We start from the raw sequence: 20,499 nt of genomic DNA, 5'->3' as shown, positions 1-20,499 counted from the left end.
AGCTGTCCAGTTTTCCCAGCACCACTTATTGAAGAGGCAGTCTTTTCTCCATTGTATATTCTTGCCTCCTTAATCAAAGATGAGGTGACCATATGTGTGTGGGTTTATCTCTGGGCTTTCTCTCCTGTTCCATTGATCTATATTTCTGTTTTTGTGCCAGTACCATACTGTCTTGATGACTGTTGCTTTGTAGTATAGTCTGAAGTCTGGGAGCCTGATTGCTCCATCTCCGTTTTTCTTCCTCAAGATTGCTTTAGCTATTTGGGGTCTTTTGTGTTTCCATACAAATTGTGAAATTTTTGTTCTAGTTTTGTGAATAATAATGCCATTTGTAGTTTGATAGGGATTGCATTGAATCTGTAGATTGCTTTGGGTCATATAGACATTTTCACAATGTTGATTCTTCCAATTCAAGAACATGGTATATCTCTCCATCTGTTTGTAGCATCTTTAATTTCTTTCATCAGCGTCTTTTAGTTTTCTACATACAGGTCTTTTGTCTCCTTAGGTAGGTTTATTCCTAGGTATTTTATTCTTTTTGTTGCAGTAGTAAATGGGAGTGTTTCCTTAACTTCTCCTTCAGATTTTTTATCATTAGTGTATAAGAATGCAAGAGATTTCTGTGCATTAATGTATCCTGCTACTTTACCAAATTCATTGATTAGCTCAAGTAGTTTGCTTGTAGCATCTTTAGGATTCTCTATGTATAGTATCATGTCATCTGCAAACAGTGACAGCTTTACTTCTTCTTTTCTGATTTGGATTCCTTTTGTTTCTTTTTCTTCTCTGATCGCTGTGGCTAAAACTTCCAAAACTATGTTGAATAGTAGTGGTGAGAGTGGGCAACCTTGTCATCTTCCTGATATTAGAGGCAATGGTTTCAGTTTTTCACCATTGAGAGCAATGTTGGCTGTGGGTTTGTCATGTATGGCCTTTATTATGTTGAAGTAAGTTCCCTCTATGGCTACTTTGTGGAGTGTTTTCATCATAAATGGGTGTTGAATTTTGTCAAAAGCTTTTACTGCATCTATTGAGATGATCATATGGTTTTTCTCCTTCAGTTTGTTAATATGATTTATCACATTGATTAATTTGCGTGTATTGAAGAATTCTTGCATTCGTGGGGTAAACCCCACTTGACCATGGTATATGATCCTTGTAATGTGCTGTTGGATTCTGTTTGCTAGTATTTTGTTGAGAATTTTTGCATCTATGTTCATCAGTGATATTGGCCTGTAGTTTTCTTTCTTTGTGACATCTTTGTTTGGTTTTGGTATCAGGGTGATGGTGGCCTCGTAGAATGAGTTTGGCAGTGTTCCTCCCTCTGCTATGTTTTGGAAAAGTTTGAGAAGTATAGGTGTTAGCTCTTCTCTAAATGTTTGATAGAATTCGCCTGTGAAGCCATCTGGTCCGGGGCTTTTGTTTGTTGGAAGATTTTTAATCACGGTCTCAATTTCAGTGCTTGTGATTGGTCTGTTTACATTTTCTACATCTTCCTTGTTCAGTCTCAGAAGGTTGTACGTTTCTAAGAATTTGTCCATTTCTTCCAGGTTGTCCATTTTATTGGCATATAGTTGCTTGTAGGAATTTCTCATGATCCTTTGTATTTCTGCATTGCCAGTTGTTACTTCACCTTCTTCACTTCTAATTCTATTGATTTCAGTCTTCTCCATTTTTTCTTGATGAGTCTGGCTAAAGATTTCTCACCTTTGTTTATCTTAAAGAACCAGCTTTTAGTATTATTCATCTTTGCTGTTGTTTCCTTCATTTATTTTCGATCTGATCTTTATGATTTCTTTCTTTCTGCTAACTTTGGGGTGTTTTAGTTCTTCTTTCTCTAATTGCTTTAGGTGTAATGTTAGGTTGTTAATTTTTTTTTTTTTTTTTTTTTTTTTTTTTTTTGCGGTACGCGGGCCTCTCACTGTTGTGGCCTCTCCCGTTGCCAAGCACAGGCTCCGGACGCGCAGGCTCAGCGGCCATGGCCCACGCGCCCAGCCGCTCCGCGGCATGTGGGATCTTCCCGGACCGGGGCACGAACCCGTGTCCCCTGCATCGGCAGGCGGACTCTCAAACACTGTGCCACCAGGGAAGCCCTAGGTTGTTAATTTGAGATGTTTGTTTCTTGAGGTAGGATTGTATTGCTATAAACTTCCCTCTTAGAATTGCTTTTGCTGCATCCCCTAGGTTTTGGGTCATCACGTTTTCATTGTCATTTGTTTCTAGGTATTTTTTGATTTTCTCTGTGATTTATTCAGTGATCTCTTGGTTATTTAGTAGCGTATTGTTTAGCCTCCATGTGTTTGTATTTTTTTACAGACTTTTTCCTGTTACTGGTATCTAGTCTCATAGTGTTGTGGTCAGAAAAGATATTTGATAAGATTTCAATTTTTTAAATTTACCAAGGCTTGATTTGTGACCCAAGATATGATCTACCCTGGAGAATGTTCCATGCGCACTTGAGAAGAAAGTGTATTCTGTTGTTTCTGGTTGGAATGTCCTATAAATACCAAAGTCCATCTTGTTTAGTGTATCATTTAAAGCTTGTGTCTCCTTATTTATTTTCATTTTGGATGATCTGTCCATTGGTGAAAATGGGGTGTTAAAGTCCCCTTCTATGATTGTGTTACTGTCGATTTCCCCTTTTATGGCTGTTAGCATTTACCTTATGTATTGAGGTACTCCTATGTTGGGTGCATGACTATTTAAAATTGTTATATCATCTTCTTGGATTGATCCTTTGATCATTATGTAATGTCCTTCTTTTTCTCTTGTATAGTCTTTATTTTAAAGTCCATTTTGTCTGATATGAGAATTGCTACTCCAGCTTTCTTTTGATTTCCATTTGCATAGAATATCTTTTTTCCATCCCCTCACTTTCAGTCTGTATGTGTCCCTAGGTCTGAAGTGGGTCTCTTATAGACAGCATATATACGGGTCTTGTTTTTGTATCCATGCAGCCAGTCTGTGTCTTTTGGTTGGAGCATTTAATCCATTTACATTTAAGGTGGTTATCGATATGTTTGTTCCTGTTACCATTTTCTTAATTGTTTTGGGTTTGTCATAGTAGGCCTTTTCCTTCTCTTGTGTTTCCTACCTAGAGAAGTTCCTTTAGCATTTGTTTTAAAGCTGGTTTGGTGGTGCTGAATTCTCTTAGCTTGTGCTTGTCTGTAAAGGTTTAAATTTCTCCATCAAATCTGAATGAGATCCTTGCTGGGTAGAGTAATCTTGGTTGCAGGTTTTCCCTTTTCATCACTTTAAATGTCCTGCCACTCCCTTCTGGCTTGCAGAGTTTCTGCTGGAAGATCAGCTGTTAACCTTACGGCAATTCCCTTGTATGTTATTTATTGTTTATCCCTTGCTGCTTTTAATATTTTTTCTTCATATTAAATTTTTGATAGTTTGGTTAATATGTGTCTTGGCATGTTTCTCCTTGGATTTATCCTGTATGGGACTCTCTGCACTTCCTGGACCTGATTGACTATTTCCTTTCCCATATTAGGGAAGTTTTCAACTATAATTTCTTCAAATATTTTCTGTCCCTTTTTCTTTTCTTCTTCTGGGACCCCTATAATTTGAATGTTGGTGTGCTCAGTGTTGTCCCAGAGGTCTCTGAGACTGCCCTCAATTCTTTTCATTCTTTTTTCTTCATTCTGCTCTGCGGTAGTTATTTCCACTATTTTATCTTCCAGGGCATTTATCCGTTCTTCTGCCTCAGTTATTCTGCTATTGATTCCTTCTAGAGAATTTTTAGTTTAATTTATTGTGTTGTTCATCATTGTTTGTTTGCTCTTTAGCTCTTCTAGGCCCTTGTTAAATGTTTCTTGTATTTTCTCCATTCTATTTCCAATATTTTGCATCATCTTTACTATCATTACTCTGAATTCATTTTCAGGTAGACTGCCTGTATCCTCTTCATTTGTTTGGTCTGATGGGGTTTTACCTTGTTCCTTCATCAGCTGTGTGTTTCTCTGTGTTCTCATTTTGCTTCACTTACTGTGTTTGTGGTCTCCTTTTTGCAGGTTGCAAGCTTGTAGTTCCCGTTATTTTTGGTGTCTCCCCCCAGTGGCTAAGGTTTTTCGGTGGGTTGTGTAGGCTTCCTGGTGGAGGGGACTGGTGCCTGTGTTCTGGTGGATGAGGCTGGATCTTGTCTTTCTGGTGGGAAGGACCATGTCCGGTGGTGTGTTTTGGGGTGTCTGTGACCTTATTATGATTTTAGGCAACCTCTGTGCTAATGGGTGGGGTTAGGTTGCTGTCTTGCTTGTTGTTTGGCATAGGGTGTCTAGCATTGTAGCTTGCTGGTCGTTGAGTGGAGCTGGGTCTTAGTGTTGAGCTGGATATCTCTGGGAGAGCTTTCACTGATTGACATTACATGGGGCTGGGAGGTCTCTGGTGGACCAGTGTCCTGAACTCAGCTCTCCCAACTCAGAGGCACAGGCCTGACACCCAGCTGAAGACCCTGTCAGCCACATGGCTCAGAAGAAAAGGGAGGAAAAAGGAAAGAAAGAAAGAAAAACAATAGTTATTAAAAGAAAAATAAATATTATTAAAAATAAAAATTTTTTTAAAGTAGAAAAGGAAACAAAGAAAGTAGAGAGCCACCAAACCAAAAAACAAATCCACCAATGATAACAAGCACTAAAAACTCTACTAAAAAAAAGTAAAGAAAAAGGACAGACAGAACCCTAGGACAAATAGTAAAAGCAAAGCTATACAGACAAAATTACACAAAGAAGCATACACATACACACTCACAAAAAGAGAAATAGTTAATAATATATATATATAAAAAGAAAAAAAGGAAGAGAGCACCCAAATCAATAACCAAATCTACCAATGATAATAAACTCTAAATACTAAAGTAAGATAGACGTAAGACCAGAAACAAATTAGGTGCCAAAAGCAAACCCCAAGTCTACAGTTGCTCCCTACGTCCACCTCCTGAATTTGGGATGATTCGTTGTCTATTCAGGTATTCCACAGATGCAGGGCACATCAAGTTTATGGTGGAGATTTAATCCGCTGCTTCTAAGGCTGCTGGGAGATATTTCCCTTTCTTTGTTCGCACAGCTCCTGGGGTTCAACTTCGGATTTGACCCTTCCTCTGCATATAGGTCACTGGAGGGCGTCTGTTCTTCACTCAGACAGGACGGGGTTAAAGGAGCAGCTGCTTCAGGGGCTCTGGCTCACTTAGGCTAGGGGGAGGGAGGGGTGCGGATGCGGGGCGAGCCTGCGGTGGCAGAGGCCGGCGTGACGTTGCACCAGCCTGAGGCTTGCCGTGCGTTCCCCCGGGGAAGTTGTCCCTGGATCCCGGGACCCTGGCAGTGGCGGGCTGCACAGGCTTCCAGGAGGGGAGGTGTGGACAGTGACCTGCACTCGCACACAGGCCTCTTGGCGGCAGCAGCAGCCCCAGCGTCCCACGCCCCTCTCTGGGGTCCGCACTGTTAGTCGCGGCTCACGCCCGTCTTTGGAGCTCCTTTAAGCAGCGCTCTTAATCCCCTCTCCTCGTGCACCAGGAAACAAAGAGGGAAGAAAAAGTCTCTTGCCTCTTCGGCAGCTCCAGACTTTTTTCTGGACTCCCTCCCGGCCAGCCGTGGTGCACTAGCCCCCTTCAGGCTGTGTTCACGCCACCAACCCCAGTCCTCTCCCTGGGATCCGACCGAAGCCTGAGCCTCAGCTCCCAGCCCCACCCGCCCCGGCGGCTGAGCAGACAAGCCTCTCGGGCTGGTGAGTGCCGGTCGGCACCGATCCTCTGTGCGGAAATCTCTCCGCTTTGCCCTCCGCACCCCTGTGGCTATGCTCTCCTCTGCGGCTCCGAAGCTTCCCCCCTCCGCCACCTGCAGTCTCCGCCCACAAAGGGGCTCCTAGTGTGTGGAAACCTTTCCTCCTTCACGGCTCCCTCCCACTGGTGCAGGTCCCGTCCCTATTCTTTTGTCTCTGTTTATTCTTTTTTCTTTTGCCCTACCCAGGTACTTGGGGAGTTTCTTGCCTTTGGGGAGGTCTGAGGTCTTCTTCCAGCGTTCAGTAGGTGTTCTGTAGGAGTTATTCCACATGTAGATGTATTTCTGATGTATTTTTGGGGAGGAAGGTGATCTCCCCATCTTACTCCTCTGCACTCTTGAAGGTCTCTCTTTAGCTTTTACTTTTTTATAAATGTTACTTTATGTGTAGCAATTTCTAATATGTATAAAGCATTATCGATTGCACGCATGTTAACCTGTACCCTCTTCCTGAACAACATGTACTTTTCTTATTCAGCACAAGTTATTAATTCAGATCTTTGGAACTTGCCAGTTGTCCCAACAACATCCTGTGTCACCATAGAATTTATTTAAAATCCCATTTGTATTTATAAGAAGGCTGATCAATCATTCAGGAAAGGTCAAAGTATAAGCCTGAGTCACCTGTGCTGGCACTTGTGTTTTTACAAAGTAATTCCTCTCAATTTTTTCCCCTTATTTCTAGTGTGTCTCCTGGGCTTGAAGGCATGAAAGAGCAAGACCTCTGCAACAAGATAATGGCTAAAATATTAGAAAATTATAACACCCTGTTTGAAGTGGAGTATGTAGAAAATGATAACCAGAGGTGTGAAAACCTAGCGAGGCTTATCATAGTAAAAGTAAGTAACTTTGGTGTTTAATTTTCAGTATTGCTGTATTTTTAATGGAAGATATTTAATCATTATCTGTTATAAAAATTTCTTATGGATATACCTTCAGATTATTATTCCTACGTTGAATTCTTTTTATGAAATCTATTCTTTGTATCAAGTGTTTGTTAAACTGATATATATACTTCTAAGATTGGAGAATAATTGTGGATTGATGTTTCCTTACTGCTGTAAAATCATCTCAAAAGCACTTACATGAGCCCAGAGGTATGGTCAATTGGGTGCACCACCTCTTTATGGAAGCCTGGTGTTAATAGCAGGGATACGTGCTTAGGTCTGTGTCCAGAAGTGTTAGCTTACCAAGTAGACTGTGGATTCCTGAAGACAGTATTAATATGTCTCTTTGTCTCTCTTGTTCCTGGCACACTTCCAAGTTCAACTTGAGACTGTAAGTCCCATATATGAGGTCCTTGGTAACTGTCACCAGTAAAGGAGACTAGTTTTAAAACCTATAAAGGAATCTTGACAATACTATCTAAATCTTTTTATCATTGGCTGATAATTTATAACATATCTTTTACACAGTAGGTTAATGCACGTAGTTCTCTAAAGATTTACAACTAAGAGTCAGAGGATAAACATCCAAACCAAGTCCTTCAGGTAGGGACTAGAGGGAAGGCATCTTATTTCTTTCTCATTCATATTGAGGTAAATTTTGTTGGAACTGATATGGGAGGTTCCCTCAGGAGGTTTCCTGAGACTTATCACATTTACAGACCACACTATACTCTTGTTGATTCATATAGCACTTGGTTTGGGCACTGAAGGGCTATTTTCATTTCTTCTTCCAGTTGAGGCATGACTTTGAAGAAGAAATGAAAGGTAAGCGGTATCATGTAGCACCCAACCAAAACAGCAAAAAAAGACCGAAATGAGGTTTTCTTAACTAGGGCTCATGTGCGAATACAACACTTCGTATAGGGGATAGCTTACGTATGAGAGGAATGCATTTGACAAGAATCTTGCTAACCTGATAAAGAGAACTTTAAACTGAAATCTGAGGAAAAGGAAGAACAATGCTCAGATAAAATGAGCTACTTTGGAGAATATCAAGTGTAGCATAAAGTGGAGGTAATGTGGTAGCTGAGAAAATATCAGTGATTCACAAGAGAATATTAAAACAAAATAACTTGTATCCATTTTTCTATGAAAAATTAAAATAATTTTCTAAATAGAAAAATCTACCTTAAAATATGTTTATCTGACTCCTATAGTGCTTTGCAAAGGGTCTCTTTTTAAAATATTAAAAAGTGACTGACTTTGTTTCAGCTGTATCATGGATAAACACTTTTTAACACATACACCTTTTAACTAGGGCTGATAAGATAATATGGTAAACCTAAAATAGAATGAAAATAGATAAATATTATTTCCTAAGCAAGACAAACTTGCTGAGATACAAATAATCACTAGAATACACCAACAGGAGCTTACATGCTGTACAAATAAAGTAACACCTGTTGAGATCTTTGGAAGAGTGCCCTGCATAGAAATCCTTGAGCTACTAGGTTTAAGCATGAGAGTACAAGATACATAAACTGAAAACACTGAGGGAGTCAAATATAGATATCTTAGGTGGATGAATATGACTGCTACTCTCCTAATGCAAGTTTCAAGTCTGGCCTAGAGGCAGATAAATGTCATCATTGGAAACTCCATGTCTATACTCTGAAGCATCATTCTGTTAAAGCAGAATATTTAATGCAGTTTTTTACTGATCTTGCTGATAGTCTTACCTCTGAGATGGTAAATAATGCAACAAGGAAGCATGGTTTTCTGGACCTAATTATAACCAATAAGGATGGAATGGAAGTTATGGAAATTAATGGGATGTACCAGGGCCATTTTAAGGTCCATAACAATAAAGAATGTGCTAGCCATGGTTAGATATGTAAACCTGGACATTGTTTAGAAAGCAGATTTTTCTAAAATTCCTAAGATCTTAGAAACATTAGAGATAAGCCAGAAGGAAGCTGGATTGAAAAGGGATTGGGAGGTTCACAATGATATCATTAACATACTGAAAAATAGGAAGAATGGAAGAGCAGCTAAGAAAAACAAGGCATTCTCGTGAGCTCAGCTTTTAGAAGGATGTATACAAAAAGAGTAAACAGGCACAGAACAAGTGATAAATACACTACAGTGACAGAGACTCGAAATATCTGAGCTGAGAATAATCTGAGGCTCATAAAACGTACTGAGACAGAGAAAAGGGCTTTTAAAGGGAAAAAGTACTAAACCTATCCACTGACACACCTCTCTGTGCCCCAGTGTAGGAGCCAAAGTGTTGGATGACATTCTCATGATACCCTTGTGGGCTAAATGAAAATTGGGGACCCAGACAAATACAGATTTGGTTGCATTTGGACCAGGATGAAGAACTTTGACCAGAGTGTTGGAACATAGATTGCTGTTCAGTTCAGGGGAGGTCTCTACATTTGTTTGTGTCATTCTCAGTATTTTAATCATTGGCTTGCACTAGCACATACTTAGCACTTTTGTGAGTGAAATAAAGCTGGAAGAATAGGTCAGATACTGGATGGCTGGATATGTAGACCATTTTGGGTGTGTGTGTGTGTGTATAACCCTTTCCCTATTCTTTCTTGCTGTAAAAAAACCCCCCAAAACCCAGTTTTATTTGGGTCTGCAGCAGTGTGCTTAGGTCAGATGGGCCCCAACAGATGGATGAGTCATAAATGGTCTATAATACTATCCTCTTTAGTCCGTGATTGACTTAAAGGTCGGCTGTGACACAGTTCGGGCCAAGGAGATGTAAGGGAAAGTGTGCTGGAGGCAGAGGGCTCTGGGAAATCTTTTCATTCCTGATTACCAAAAAGAGAAGGATTTAAGAGATTAGAGCTGTGGTTGCCTCTGGGTGGAGTTCGGGGTGGCAGCAGTGGTGATGACTGATGAAGAAAGTACCCCAGGGAGCCCTCTGGGGTGATGAATATGTTCTCAATAGGGAAGTGGGTTATATGGGTGTATGCATTTGTCGAAACTCTTTCAACTGTACACCTAAAATTTATGCATTTTACTGTATGTAAATTACTATTTAAATTTTAATAAAAAAGAAAGAGAGTAGGCCTCTGGGTCAACATGCCCCTGCTCCCATCCTGCTTTCAGATGTTCTTATATGAAAGCAGAATGCAGGACACTGCCACCATCACCTTTTGCCCTTGATCAATGTACCGCTGACACACTGAGGTTGGCAGCTAAAGGAGGAAAAAGACTCAGTTCCTCATCGTTGCTCATTTGCTGAGCCAACCCTCAACACACATACCTCTGGGCTTATAGTTATGAGAGGGAAATAAATGTCATCATAAGATAAACTACTTTTAGTGCAGTAGTCTGTTTCTTGCAACAAAAACATCACGTCTGATGGAATCAGTATAATTGGAAAGTCCTCTACTTAGGTTCATGGTCAAGAGGAGACCAAAATGAATTGATAATAGTTCAATTAAAATATGCATGATTTTAGTTAACTTCTAACACAGTATGAAATGTCAGTGTGATGTGATTGCCAAAAAAACAAAAAACAAAATAAAACAAGAAACTGCAGATTGATTCACTGAGTATACTGAGTAATATTTAGAATAAAGAATGTATGTCTCCCTGCACTTGGTGTAGATCAGGCAGCATTCGTAGCATGAGATCTGATTCTGAGTACTGTGTTCACCCTCTCCTGACAATCACCACTGGTTGTCACTTATTCTCACTAAATATGTATCTGCCTGGGTGACTGTCTTTTACTTCATTTCCCATACTGCTGATGACTTCTAAATCATAACTCCTAGCCTCAACCTATCAGAAGAGCAATAGAGCCATATTTCTCACTACCCATGAAAAACCATATGGTGCCTGAAATTGCTCACGCTCACAACATCATCACCAAAACTTTGTCTACATTCTACCCGCTCCAACCTTAGTTTGCCGGCCACCGGTCTGCCAAACTGGAAGCCTTAGTTTGCCCTTTACTCCTCCTCCTTTACCATTCTGCCTTAGATATCGCTCTTGAAATGGGTGTCTTGTGTCCACCCCACCCCCCAATGCTTTAGATTAGGCCCTTATTACAGCCACACAATTTCAAACTGTTCTCCCACCTCTAGACTTACCCTCTCTCCATCTCCTTTCTACCAGTGATAGAATGATGTTCCCTCAAAACAAACCTGATCATAGCATAGTCTTGACTTAAGTAAGCAAACCGTTTGCTGTTATTGTTTTGCTCTCCCCCACTTTTGCTGACAATATACAATCAAAACTTATTTTCTTGGAATTTAGGCCCTTTATACTCTGTCCACAAGCCAAACTTTCCCCATGAAATGCTTGAATGAATTTTGAATTGTTCTTATCTTCTTGCTATTTATCTGGCCTCTCTTCCATCTCCTTTAAGGTCTCTTCCTTCTGAGTCAGAATTAAACATTATTTCCTAAGTTCATTCTTAGGCCTTAAGTCTAGAGCTCTCCCTGGCAAACCCTACGTCTATATCTAACTACCTAATGCTCACCTGTACCTGTATGTCCTGTGGTTTGTCTCATCATCTTTCCTTGCCCTTGAAGATCTGAATGCTCCATTTGAATTCTGGGACATAATGAGTGACCTGTCCATCCACACAATCACTCCAGGTTGATGTCCATCAATCACTTAAACCTGTTCATTCTGCTGCTTAAGTATCTCATAAATTTCTCCCACCCTCACTGGTGCTTCCTCATAGCCTCTCATCCAGACAGGAGAATTCTACACCTGGCCCATTATCACATGCACCTGGTGACCCAGACTGAGTCAGAAAACTCAAGGCAGGGCTCCAAAACCTGTATTTTAAAAGGCTTCCTTGGAGATTGGTTCAAGATGGTGGAGTAGAAGGACATGCTCTCACTCCCTCTTTCAAGAACACCAGAATCACAACTAACTGCTGAACAGTCATCAACAGGAAGACACTGGAACTCACCAAAAAATCCACCCCACATGCAAAGACAAAGGAGAAGCTGCAATGAAATGGTAGGAGGGGTGCTATCACAATAAAATCAAATCCCATAATCGCTGGGTGGGTGACTCACAAACTGGAGAACACCTATACCACAGAAATCCACCCACTGGAGTAAAGGTTCTGAGCCACACTTCAGGCTCCCCAACCTGGGGGTCTGACAATGGGAGGAGGAATTCCTAGGGAATCAGACTTTGAAGGCTAGCGGGATTTGATTGCAGGACTTTGGCAGGACTGGGGGAAACAAAGGCTTCACTCTTGGAGGGCACACACAAAGTAGTGTGCACATGGGGACCCAGGGGAAGCAGCAGTGACCCCATAGGAGACTGAACCACACCTACCTGCTAGTGTTGGAGGGTCTCCTGCAGAAGCAGGGTGCAGCCATGGCTCACCAAGGGACAAGGAGACTGGCAGCAGAAGTTCTGGGAAGTACACCTTGGTGTGAGCCCTCCCAGAGTCCACCATTAGCCCCACCAAAGAGCCCGGGTAGGCTCCAGTGTTGGGTTGCCTCAGGTCAAACAACCAAACAACCAACAGGGAGGGAACCCAGCCCCACCCATCAGCAGACAAGCGGATTAAAGTTTTACTGAGCTCTGCCCACCAGAACAACAGCCAGCTCTACCCACCACCATTCCCTCCCATCAGGAAACTTCCACAAGCCTCTTAGATAGCCTCATCCACCAGAGGGCAGACAGCAGAAGAAAGAAGAACTACAATCCTGCAGCCTGTGGAGCAAAAACCATATTCACAGAAAAAGAGACAAGATGAAAAGGCAGAGGGCTATGTATCAGATGAAGAAACAAGATAAAACCCTAGAAAAACAACTTAATGAAGTGGAGATAGGCAACCTTCCATAAAAAGAATTCAGAATAATGATAGTGAAGATGATCCAGGACCTCGGAAAAAGAATGGAGGCAAAGATTGAGAAGATGCAAGAAATGTTTAACAAAGACCTAGAAGAATTAAAGAACAAACAAACAGAGATGAACAATACAATAACTGAAAAAAAACTACACTGGAAGGAATCAATAGCAGAATAACTGAGGCAGAAAAATGGATAAGTGACCTGGAAGACAGAATGGTGGAATTCACTGCTGCAGAACAGAATAAAGAAAAAAGAATGAAAAGAAATGAACACAGCCTAAGAGACTTCTGGGACAACATTAAACACACCAACATTCGCATTATAGGGGTCCCAGAAGGAGAACAGAGAGAGAAAGGACCTGAGAAAATATTTGAAGAGATGATAGTCAAAAACTTCCCTAACGTGGGAAAGGAAATAGCCACCCAAGTCCCATACCGGATAAACCCAAGGAAAAACACACCAAGACACATAAGTAATCAAATTGGCAAAAAATAAAGACAAAGAAAAATTATTGAAAGCAGCAAGGGAAAAATGACAACATACAAGGGAACTCCCATAAGGTTAACACCTGATTTCTCAGCAGAAACTCTACAAGCCAGAAGGGAGTGGCATGATATACTTAAAGTGATGAAAGGGAAGAACCTACAACCAAGATTACTCTACCCAGCAAGGATCTCATTCAGATTCGATGGAGAAATCAAAAGCTTTACAGAAAAGCAAAAACTAAGAGAATTCAGCACTACCAAACCAGCTCTACAACAAATGCTAAAGGAACTTCTCTAAGTGGGAAACACAAGAGAAGAAAAGGACCTACAAAAACAAACCCAAAACAATTAAGAAAATGGTCATAGGAACATACATATCGATAATTACCTTAAACGTGAATGGATTAAATGCTCCAACCAAAAGACACAGGCTTGCTGAATGGATACAAAAATGAGACCCATATATATGCTGTCTACAAGAGACCCACTTCAGACCTAGGGACACATACAGACTGAAAGTGAGGGGATGGAAAAAGATACTCCATGCAAATGGAAATCAAAAGAAAGCTGGAGTAGCAATACTTATATCAGATAAAATAGACTTTAAAATAAAGAGTGTTACAAAAGACAAGGAAGGACACTACATAATGATCAAGGGATCAATCCAAGAAGAAGATATAACAATTATAAATATATATGCACCCAACATAGGAGGACTTCAATATATAAGGCAAATGCTAACAGCTATAAAAGAGGAAATCAGCAGTAACACAATAATAGTGGGGGACTTTAACACCTCACTTACACCAATGGACAGATCATGCAAACAGAAAATTAATAAGGAAACAAGCTTTAAATGACACAATGGACCAGATAGATTTAATTGATATTTATAGGACATTCCATCCCCAAACAGAATCTTACACTTCTCAAGTGTGCACGGAACATTCTCCAGGATAGATCACATCTTCGGTCACATATCAAGCCTCGGTAAATTTAAGAAAATTGAAATCATATCAAGCATCTTTTCTGACCACAGTGTTATGAGATTAGAAATGAATGACAGAGAAAAAAACGTAAAAAACAAAAACACATGGAGGCTAAACAATACGTTACTAAATAACCAAGAGATCACTGAAGAAATCAAAGAGGAAATCAAAAAGTACCTAGAGACAAACGACAATGAAAACACGACGATCCAAAACCTGTGGGATTCAACATACTTATTTACTTTCTAGCAAAATTCAATGGCTCCTTCTCTATCACCATGATTAAGACTTGCCATCTTTGGGCTTCCCTAGTGGCGCAGTGGTTGAGAGTCCACTTCCCGATGCAGGGGATGCAGGTTCGTGCCCCGGTCTGGGAAGATCCCACATGCCGCGGAGTGGCTGGACCCGTGAGCCATGGCTGCTGAGCCTGCGTGTCCGGAGCCTGCGCTCCACAACGGAGAGGCCACAACAGTGAGAGGCCTGTGTACCGCAAAAAAAAAAAAAAAGACACATGCACCCCAATGTTCATTGCAGCAGTATTTACAATAGCTAGGTCATGGAAGCAACCTAAGTGCCCATCAGCAGATGAATGGATAAAGAAAATGTGGTACATATGTACAATGGAATATTACTCAGCCATAAAAAGGAATGAAATTGGGTCATTTGTAGAGACGTGGATGGATCTAGAGACTGTCATACAGAGTGAAATAAGTCAGAAAGAGAAAACAAATATTGTATATTAAAGCATGTACATGGAATCTAGAAAATGGTACAGATGAAACCGTTTACCGAGCAGAAATTGAGACACAGAAGTAGAGAAAAAACGAATGGACACCAAGGGGGGAAAGCAGCAGAGGGTGGTGGGGGTGGTGGGATGAACTGGGCGATTGGGATTGACATAGATACACTGATGTGTATAAAATGGATGACTAATATGAAAAAAAAAGTTTGATAGTGGAATGGACTTGGAATCTTTGATCACCTAAGGCAGTTCCTTGGACTTTGTAGGTGTCTAAAATAATATTCAGTAATTCTTTGCCAACTGTTGATCTTAGTGAACTAAATAAGGCTTTTGTCTTAGCTTTCTTAATAAGTTATAACACAGAGAAAAGTGCATAAGTCATAAGTTTAACTATAAACTTATGACTTATGTGCATTTTGTGAACTCCCACTAGTATAAGCACTACTCAGATCAAGAAACAGAACTTTCCCAGCACCTTGGAAGCCTTCCTCATACCATTTCCTGGTCACGGCCCCTCCTTTCTGCCCCCAAAGTGACCATTATCTTCACCATAAATTTGTTTTGCCCAGTTTTGAATTTTTTAAAAAGAAGCCATACAATGTATATCATTTTATGTCAGCTTTGTTTTGCTGAATATTGCTCATGAATTTTATTTCTGTTGTTTGTAGCAATGCTCACTTATTTTTATTGTCTTCTATATTTTATTATATAAATGCAAAATATATTCTAATGATGAAAAAAAAAATTTTTTTAATAAAAGACTTCCTTGGTAATTTCAAATAATCAGCCAAATTTGGGGATTGATTGTGCCTCGGGAGAATACTACAGTAGCCTTTTTACTGGTTTCCCTGACTCTACTCTAGCCCTTGACACCATCTTCCATCTTCTACTGCCTAAGTTACTTCCTGCCATGCAAATATGAACGTACTACTTCCCATATCAAAATTCCTCAGTGGATCCTCTTCACCTATCCTTATATCTCAATCTTGGCATGACAAACAAGGCTTTCCATGATTTGAACTCACCCTACCTATTCACACTTCTTTCCCACCACTCCCGCCCATACATTTGGTGTTCTATCAGTCATTGATAGAAACCTATCACAGTATGGTTTCTATCCATTGAAATTGTAGAAACCATGTCATTTCAGGCCTAGTGCTTGTCAAGCTGGTGAACATATTGCCTGACACTGAAAATTCCTTGATTAATAATTGGACTCATTATATTACTGAAAATATGTCTATGATCATAATTTCTACATAGTATAAAAGTAATAACAATGAATGTCTTCAAATTAGTTGAATGGAACTGGTAAACATGACAATTCACTTAATACTTCATGACTTCCATATCTAAGAAAAGGTATCAGATACTTCTAAAGTGTTTAGCTGCTCTGGAAAGAGCACTGATATTAGGCTAAGAAGGCTTGTGTCTGTATCCTGGCTACTCAGCAATGTGACTGGGTAATTTATAATATCTCTGTTCCTCTTTCCTGCTATATAAAATGGTGAAAGTCCTATAGATTTGTTGTGGGATTTAAACCATTAATACTTGTGGAAGTATTTTCAAAGCCAGTTAAGTAGTATAGAAATGTAAAGCATTGCAACTTTTTGGGGGGTGGGGTGGGGTGATAATATAGGGTGAAGAGTAACTGATGAAGCCTTTGGCTTACTTTTGAAACCATCTGGTCAGAGATACTTTAGTAAATATATTAATAAGCTTAGAGCACAGAGTTAAGAATTCTAGTTCTAGAATCAGATTGGCTTAGAACTTAAAATTTGTGTGACTCTGGGCAAACTATTCAATCTCTTCAACCTTGACTTCCTCATCTGTAAAATAAGAAAAATATCTGTAACTAATTTGGTTGTTTGTTACGATTAAATGAGATAATGATGGCCAGTTTTCAATAAATTTTAGCTTTTAAATAAAGAAATTATTAGGGTCACATCACCTTTATGATATCACCTTACTTCCCTTTACCTTGAAGGGTATCAGGCTTGATAACAGAAGGAAAACAGTCAGAAGCAGAAAAATAAAGTTGCCAATCAGATGTGTTACTCATGATGGAACACCTGCTACTTCTAGACATTTTTTACTATTCAGTATTCTAGTTTTCTCAGTATAGTTAAATTAAGCATCTTTTTATCTTTGGGAAGCAAGAATCTGATTGCATCCTCAATGGACAGAAGAGTGTAATTTTAGTATTTAATGTGTCTCTCCAGATCTGCTTTTTAAAAATGAATTAATTCATAAACCATAAAACTCTTTGAAGTGGAAGTTTTATGGATGAATGGGGTATTAAGTGTCTCTGTGAAAAATGACTGGGTTTCAGCAAGTTGCTGGGGAGAGGAAGGGAGGTGTGGGGAACAGAAACCCTTCTAGGTAGAAAGAATGTTTTAGGACATGGAGGGTTCACATAGTGGTGACTGAACATTTCTGGCTGGACCATAGGAAGTAGCAGGAGAAAGCTAGATACTAGAGTTAATTTAGGATGGAGTTTAACTAAGTAGCTAAAACTTATAGGAATAGGAAAATGATGAAAGCTTTTAAGAACAGGATGGATTTGATTTAAACTATACGTTAGATTTTTACTTTATCCCTTTGGCACGAGCAGGAAGTTGATGTGACTCAGTAAAGCATATTTGTAGCAAGCTGTTAGTCTGTTTCTGCTCAGCTGACTCTGGTCAGGGCTGCAACACTGATCATGGCTTCTGTAACACACTCATCAGCCTCCCTTCCAGACAGGCGTCCTCTACCAGGAGGTCAAAGCAAAGATAAGGACAAAGGTGTACCTGCGTGCTTCCTCCTGCAGCTCCATTTCCCTGCCATTCTCTGCGTGTGAACCTCGGGCCCTGCAAGGTTTTCCCAGATTTTGCAGAGGTTTGGCCATGTCTACCACATCTAGCAACTTCAGTCATAGGAATTTTGGATAGACCTCTCAGGACTGTGACATTTGGGGAAATCTGTAGTCTGCTGGAGGTCTGAGAATGTGTATGTTGGCTATTGGGCTTTTGGTCCACATTTTGTTGAATTTGACAAGTAGTATTCACAGTTGGTTGTCTACAGTTATGGCCATTTCTTACTCAAGGTGAAGCTTTCTTTTTTCTTTTTCATTATTTTTATTGTAGGTTTCAAAGAAGAGCATAAGTGGAAGTGTCTTTATTTTGTCAAACTGGAAAGTCAAAGCTATATTTCTGAATAAATGGGTTAAGAGAATCACATCTTTCAAGTAGGCATCTAATAGCCATAGTTTAATTTCTCCAGCTTCAGAATAATTTTAGAGTTTCTCTCATAAGATGATTTAAGTCCAAACTTTAGTGAAGCTTTTCCCTTATTTGCACTCAAGAAACACTTATATACACAGTTTGGTGGCAAAAATATGGTTGAAATAATGGACCGTGAAATCTAAGCTGCTTTCATTAAATAATCATCAGGTGCCTACCATGTTCAAAGCATTGTTCTAGGAACAGGGACTACATCAGTGAGTGAGAGACAAAAGTCTCTGCCCTTTTGAAGCTTATATTCTAATGAGGATACAGTAAACAACAGGCAATAAACAAAGGATTAAGGAAATGGGTACTTTGTCAGATGGTGATATGTTCTATGGAGAGAAAGCAGGGGAGGACAGAAGTGGTGCTGGTAAATGTCATTTGCTGATTTAAATAAGATGAACAAAATGTTTCATCGACGAGGGACGTCTGAGCAGAGACTTGAAGGAGGTAAAGGAGCAAACCTGGAAGACCCTTGAGAGAGGAGCACTGCTGGTGGGGGAGAAGGGCTACACAGAGGGCTGAGATAAAAGTATAGCTGGTCTGTGTGCTGAGCAGAGTTGCGAAGGCTGGTGTGGTTGGATTACAGTGAGCAAGGGGGAAAGTGAGAAGAAAAGGGGTCACATAGACAACAAGGGACCAGATCGTGTATGCTCTTACAGGTCATTGTAAGGACCTAGATTTTTATCCTGGCAGTTTTTTATTAGTATCGATCAGAAGAGTGCCATGATAGGACTTATCTACTCCAAGGATTACTCTAACTGCTAGGCTGAGAATAGACTCTGGAGAGGGACAGGCAGAAACAGGGAGACCCACTGGGAGTTTATCACAGTAGTCACCTGAAGATACAATGGCGGCTTGGACCCAGGTGGTGGCAGTGAAGATGGTGAGAGGACCTGCAATGTAAGTTAGGATATGGAAGAGCAACACCATAGAAGGCCCTGGAGACGCCAGGTAGGCTGGCGAATGTTTGAGATGAGAGTAGGTGAGGAGGCCAGCTAGGAGAGTAGGGGGCTGTGAACAGAGAGTGGGGTGTTTGCAGTAGTCATTTTGGAGGTGGAACTGTCTGGAGGGATGATGAGGTTTAAGTTGTGTTTATAAGAATGAGTGACTGACATGGAAGAAAAAAAGAAAATCATTGGAAAAGAGATGGTTAAAGGATGACAGAGATGATGGTTTGTTCATATTGATCCTGAATTTACCCAAGAGGGTAGCAGTTACTGAGGCGTACAGGAAGGCTGTGCGTTTGGTCTACCCAGTATATCCACATTATTTATATGCTTTGGGCATAAATTGCAAGTATATATACTTAATATATAGGGTTAACGTAGAGCCTCATATGTATGTACATACACAAAATAATGTGATTAATATGTTACTAAATATCTATCTAGAAGTATCTAGATGAGTCTGTATTTCAAATAAACATTTTGTGAGACTGTCTTTACTAGACAGTGTGTTGCTATCGCTTAGCATATCTTTGGGAATTTATTTAGAAATTGTCTTCAAATATATGTCATTCCTGTGCCCTATTTTTTTATACGTTGTTGGACTGGGAAATCCTTGTACTTTAATGCTTTATTTGATTACAAAAAGAAGTCAATAATCATTTTGAGCCACAGCAGTTCACTAAGTTGGGGACTAGTGATTAAATATTAACTTTTGGTTTTAAAATTGAAATCTGGTTGTAAAATAATTATGCTGATTTTCCTGTGTGACTCACATGCAAACTCTCAAAACAGTTACTTTAAAATGTTTTGCTCAAAAGGAAAATCTTAGAACAGTGATTAGTTAAGGGACGTTCTCACTTATCAATATATGTTTTGGCAAGTCTGATTACAAAGTTTATTCCATTTCTGTAGAGTCATTTATCATATAAACTGGTGTATCACATAAACTTCCTAGAACATTTCCCATGTCCTTTTCATGCTCAAAAACATTGCATGTGTCTCCATTTTTCATTTAGAGCTATAATCTAAAAATTAATTTCAATACATTTGTTCACTTTTTTTTTTCATTTAATGCCTACTCTGTGTACAGATCTGGACTAAGTGCTGGACCTCTTCAGAAAATAAGACGTGTCTGTCCCTAAGGGAATTTGCAGTCTACAGCACACAAAATCAGTGCAGGAACAGAGGGGTGAAAAGGAGAAGGGGGAATTTATGCAGACACTGTGCTAAGTTCTTCTATTCGTATGATCTCATTTACTTCTCAAAGTAATCCTGGAAAGTAAGTGATCTTAATTCTTTCTTGCAGATGAGGAAATCTAAGGAGTAAATTATTCAAGGTCAATGGCAGTAAATGACAGCTTGGTTTTGAATTCAAAGTACTGATTACAGGCGAAGTACAGAAATAACCAAAATTGTAGTTTTAAATTGGAATATCAGTACCATGAACATTTATACAGTATTCATTCTGTATCTGTTACAGCAATTTAGTATCAGGGAAGGACTTGAATTCTGTTCTTCTGACTCTAGTCCTACATGTTGTTACTACTAGTA

At 39.8% G+C, this 20,499-nt stretch overlaps 1 protein-coding gene across 1 annotated transcript in view; it reads left to right on the top strand.

Moving 5' to 3' along the window:
* FAM13A (family with sequence similarity 13 member A) overlaps positions 1-20,499 on the top strand; it is a 329,540-nt gene that overhangs the window by 110,164 nt on the left and 198,877 nt on the right. The window contains exon 5 of the mRNA XM_081232918.1: positions 6,463-6,616. Coding sequence (XP_081089044.1) covers positions 6,463-6,616 — 154 coding nt within the window. The remainder of the gene's footprint in view (positions 1-6,462; positions 6,617-20,499) is intronic.

This window comes from Mesoplodon bidens (genome assembly GCF_964165515.1).
Source record: "Mesoplodon bidens genome assembly, chromosome: 1".
NCBI classification, from domain to species: domain Eukaryota; kingdom Metazoa; phylum Chordata; class Mammalia; order Artiodactyla; family Ziphiidae; genus Mesoplodon; species Mesoplodon bidens.
Note: the sequence above shows the minus strand (reverse complement) of the source record. Positions and strands in the feature narration are given on the sequence as shown.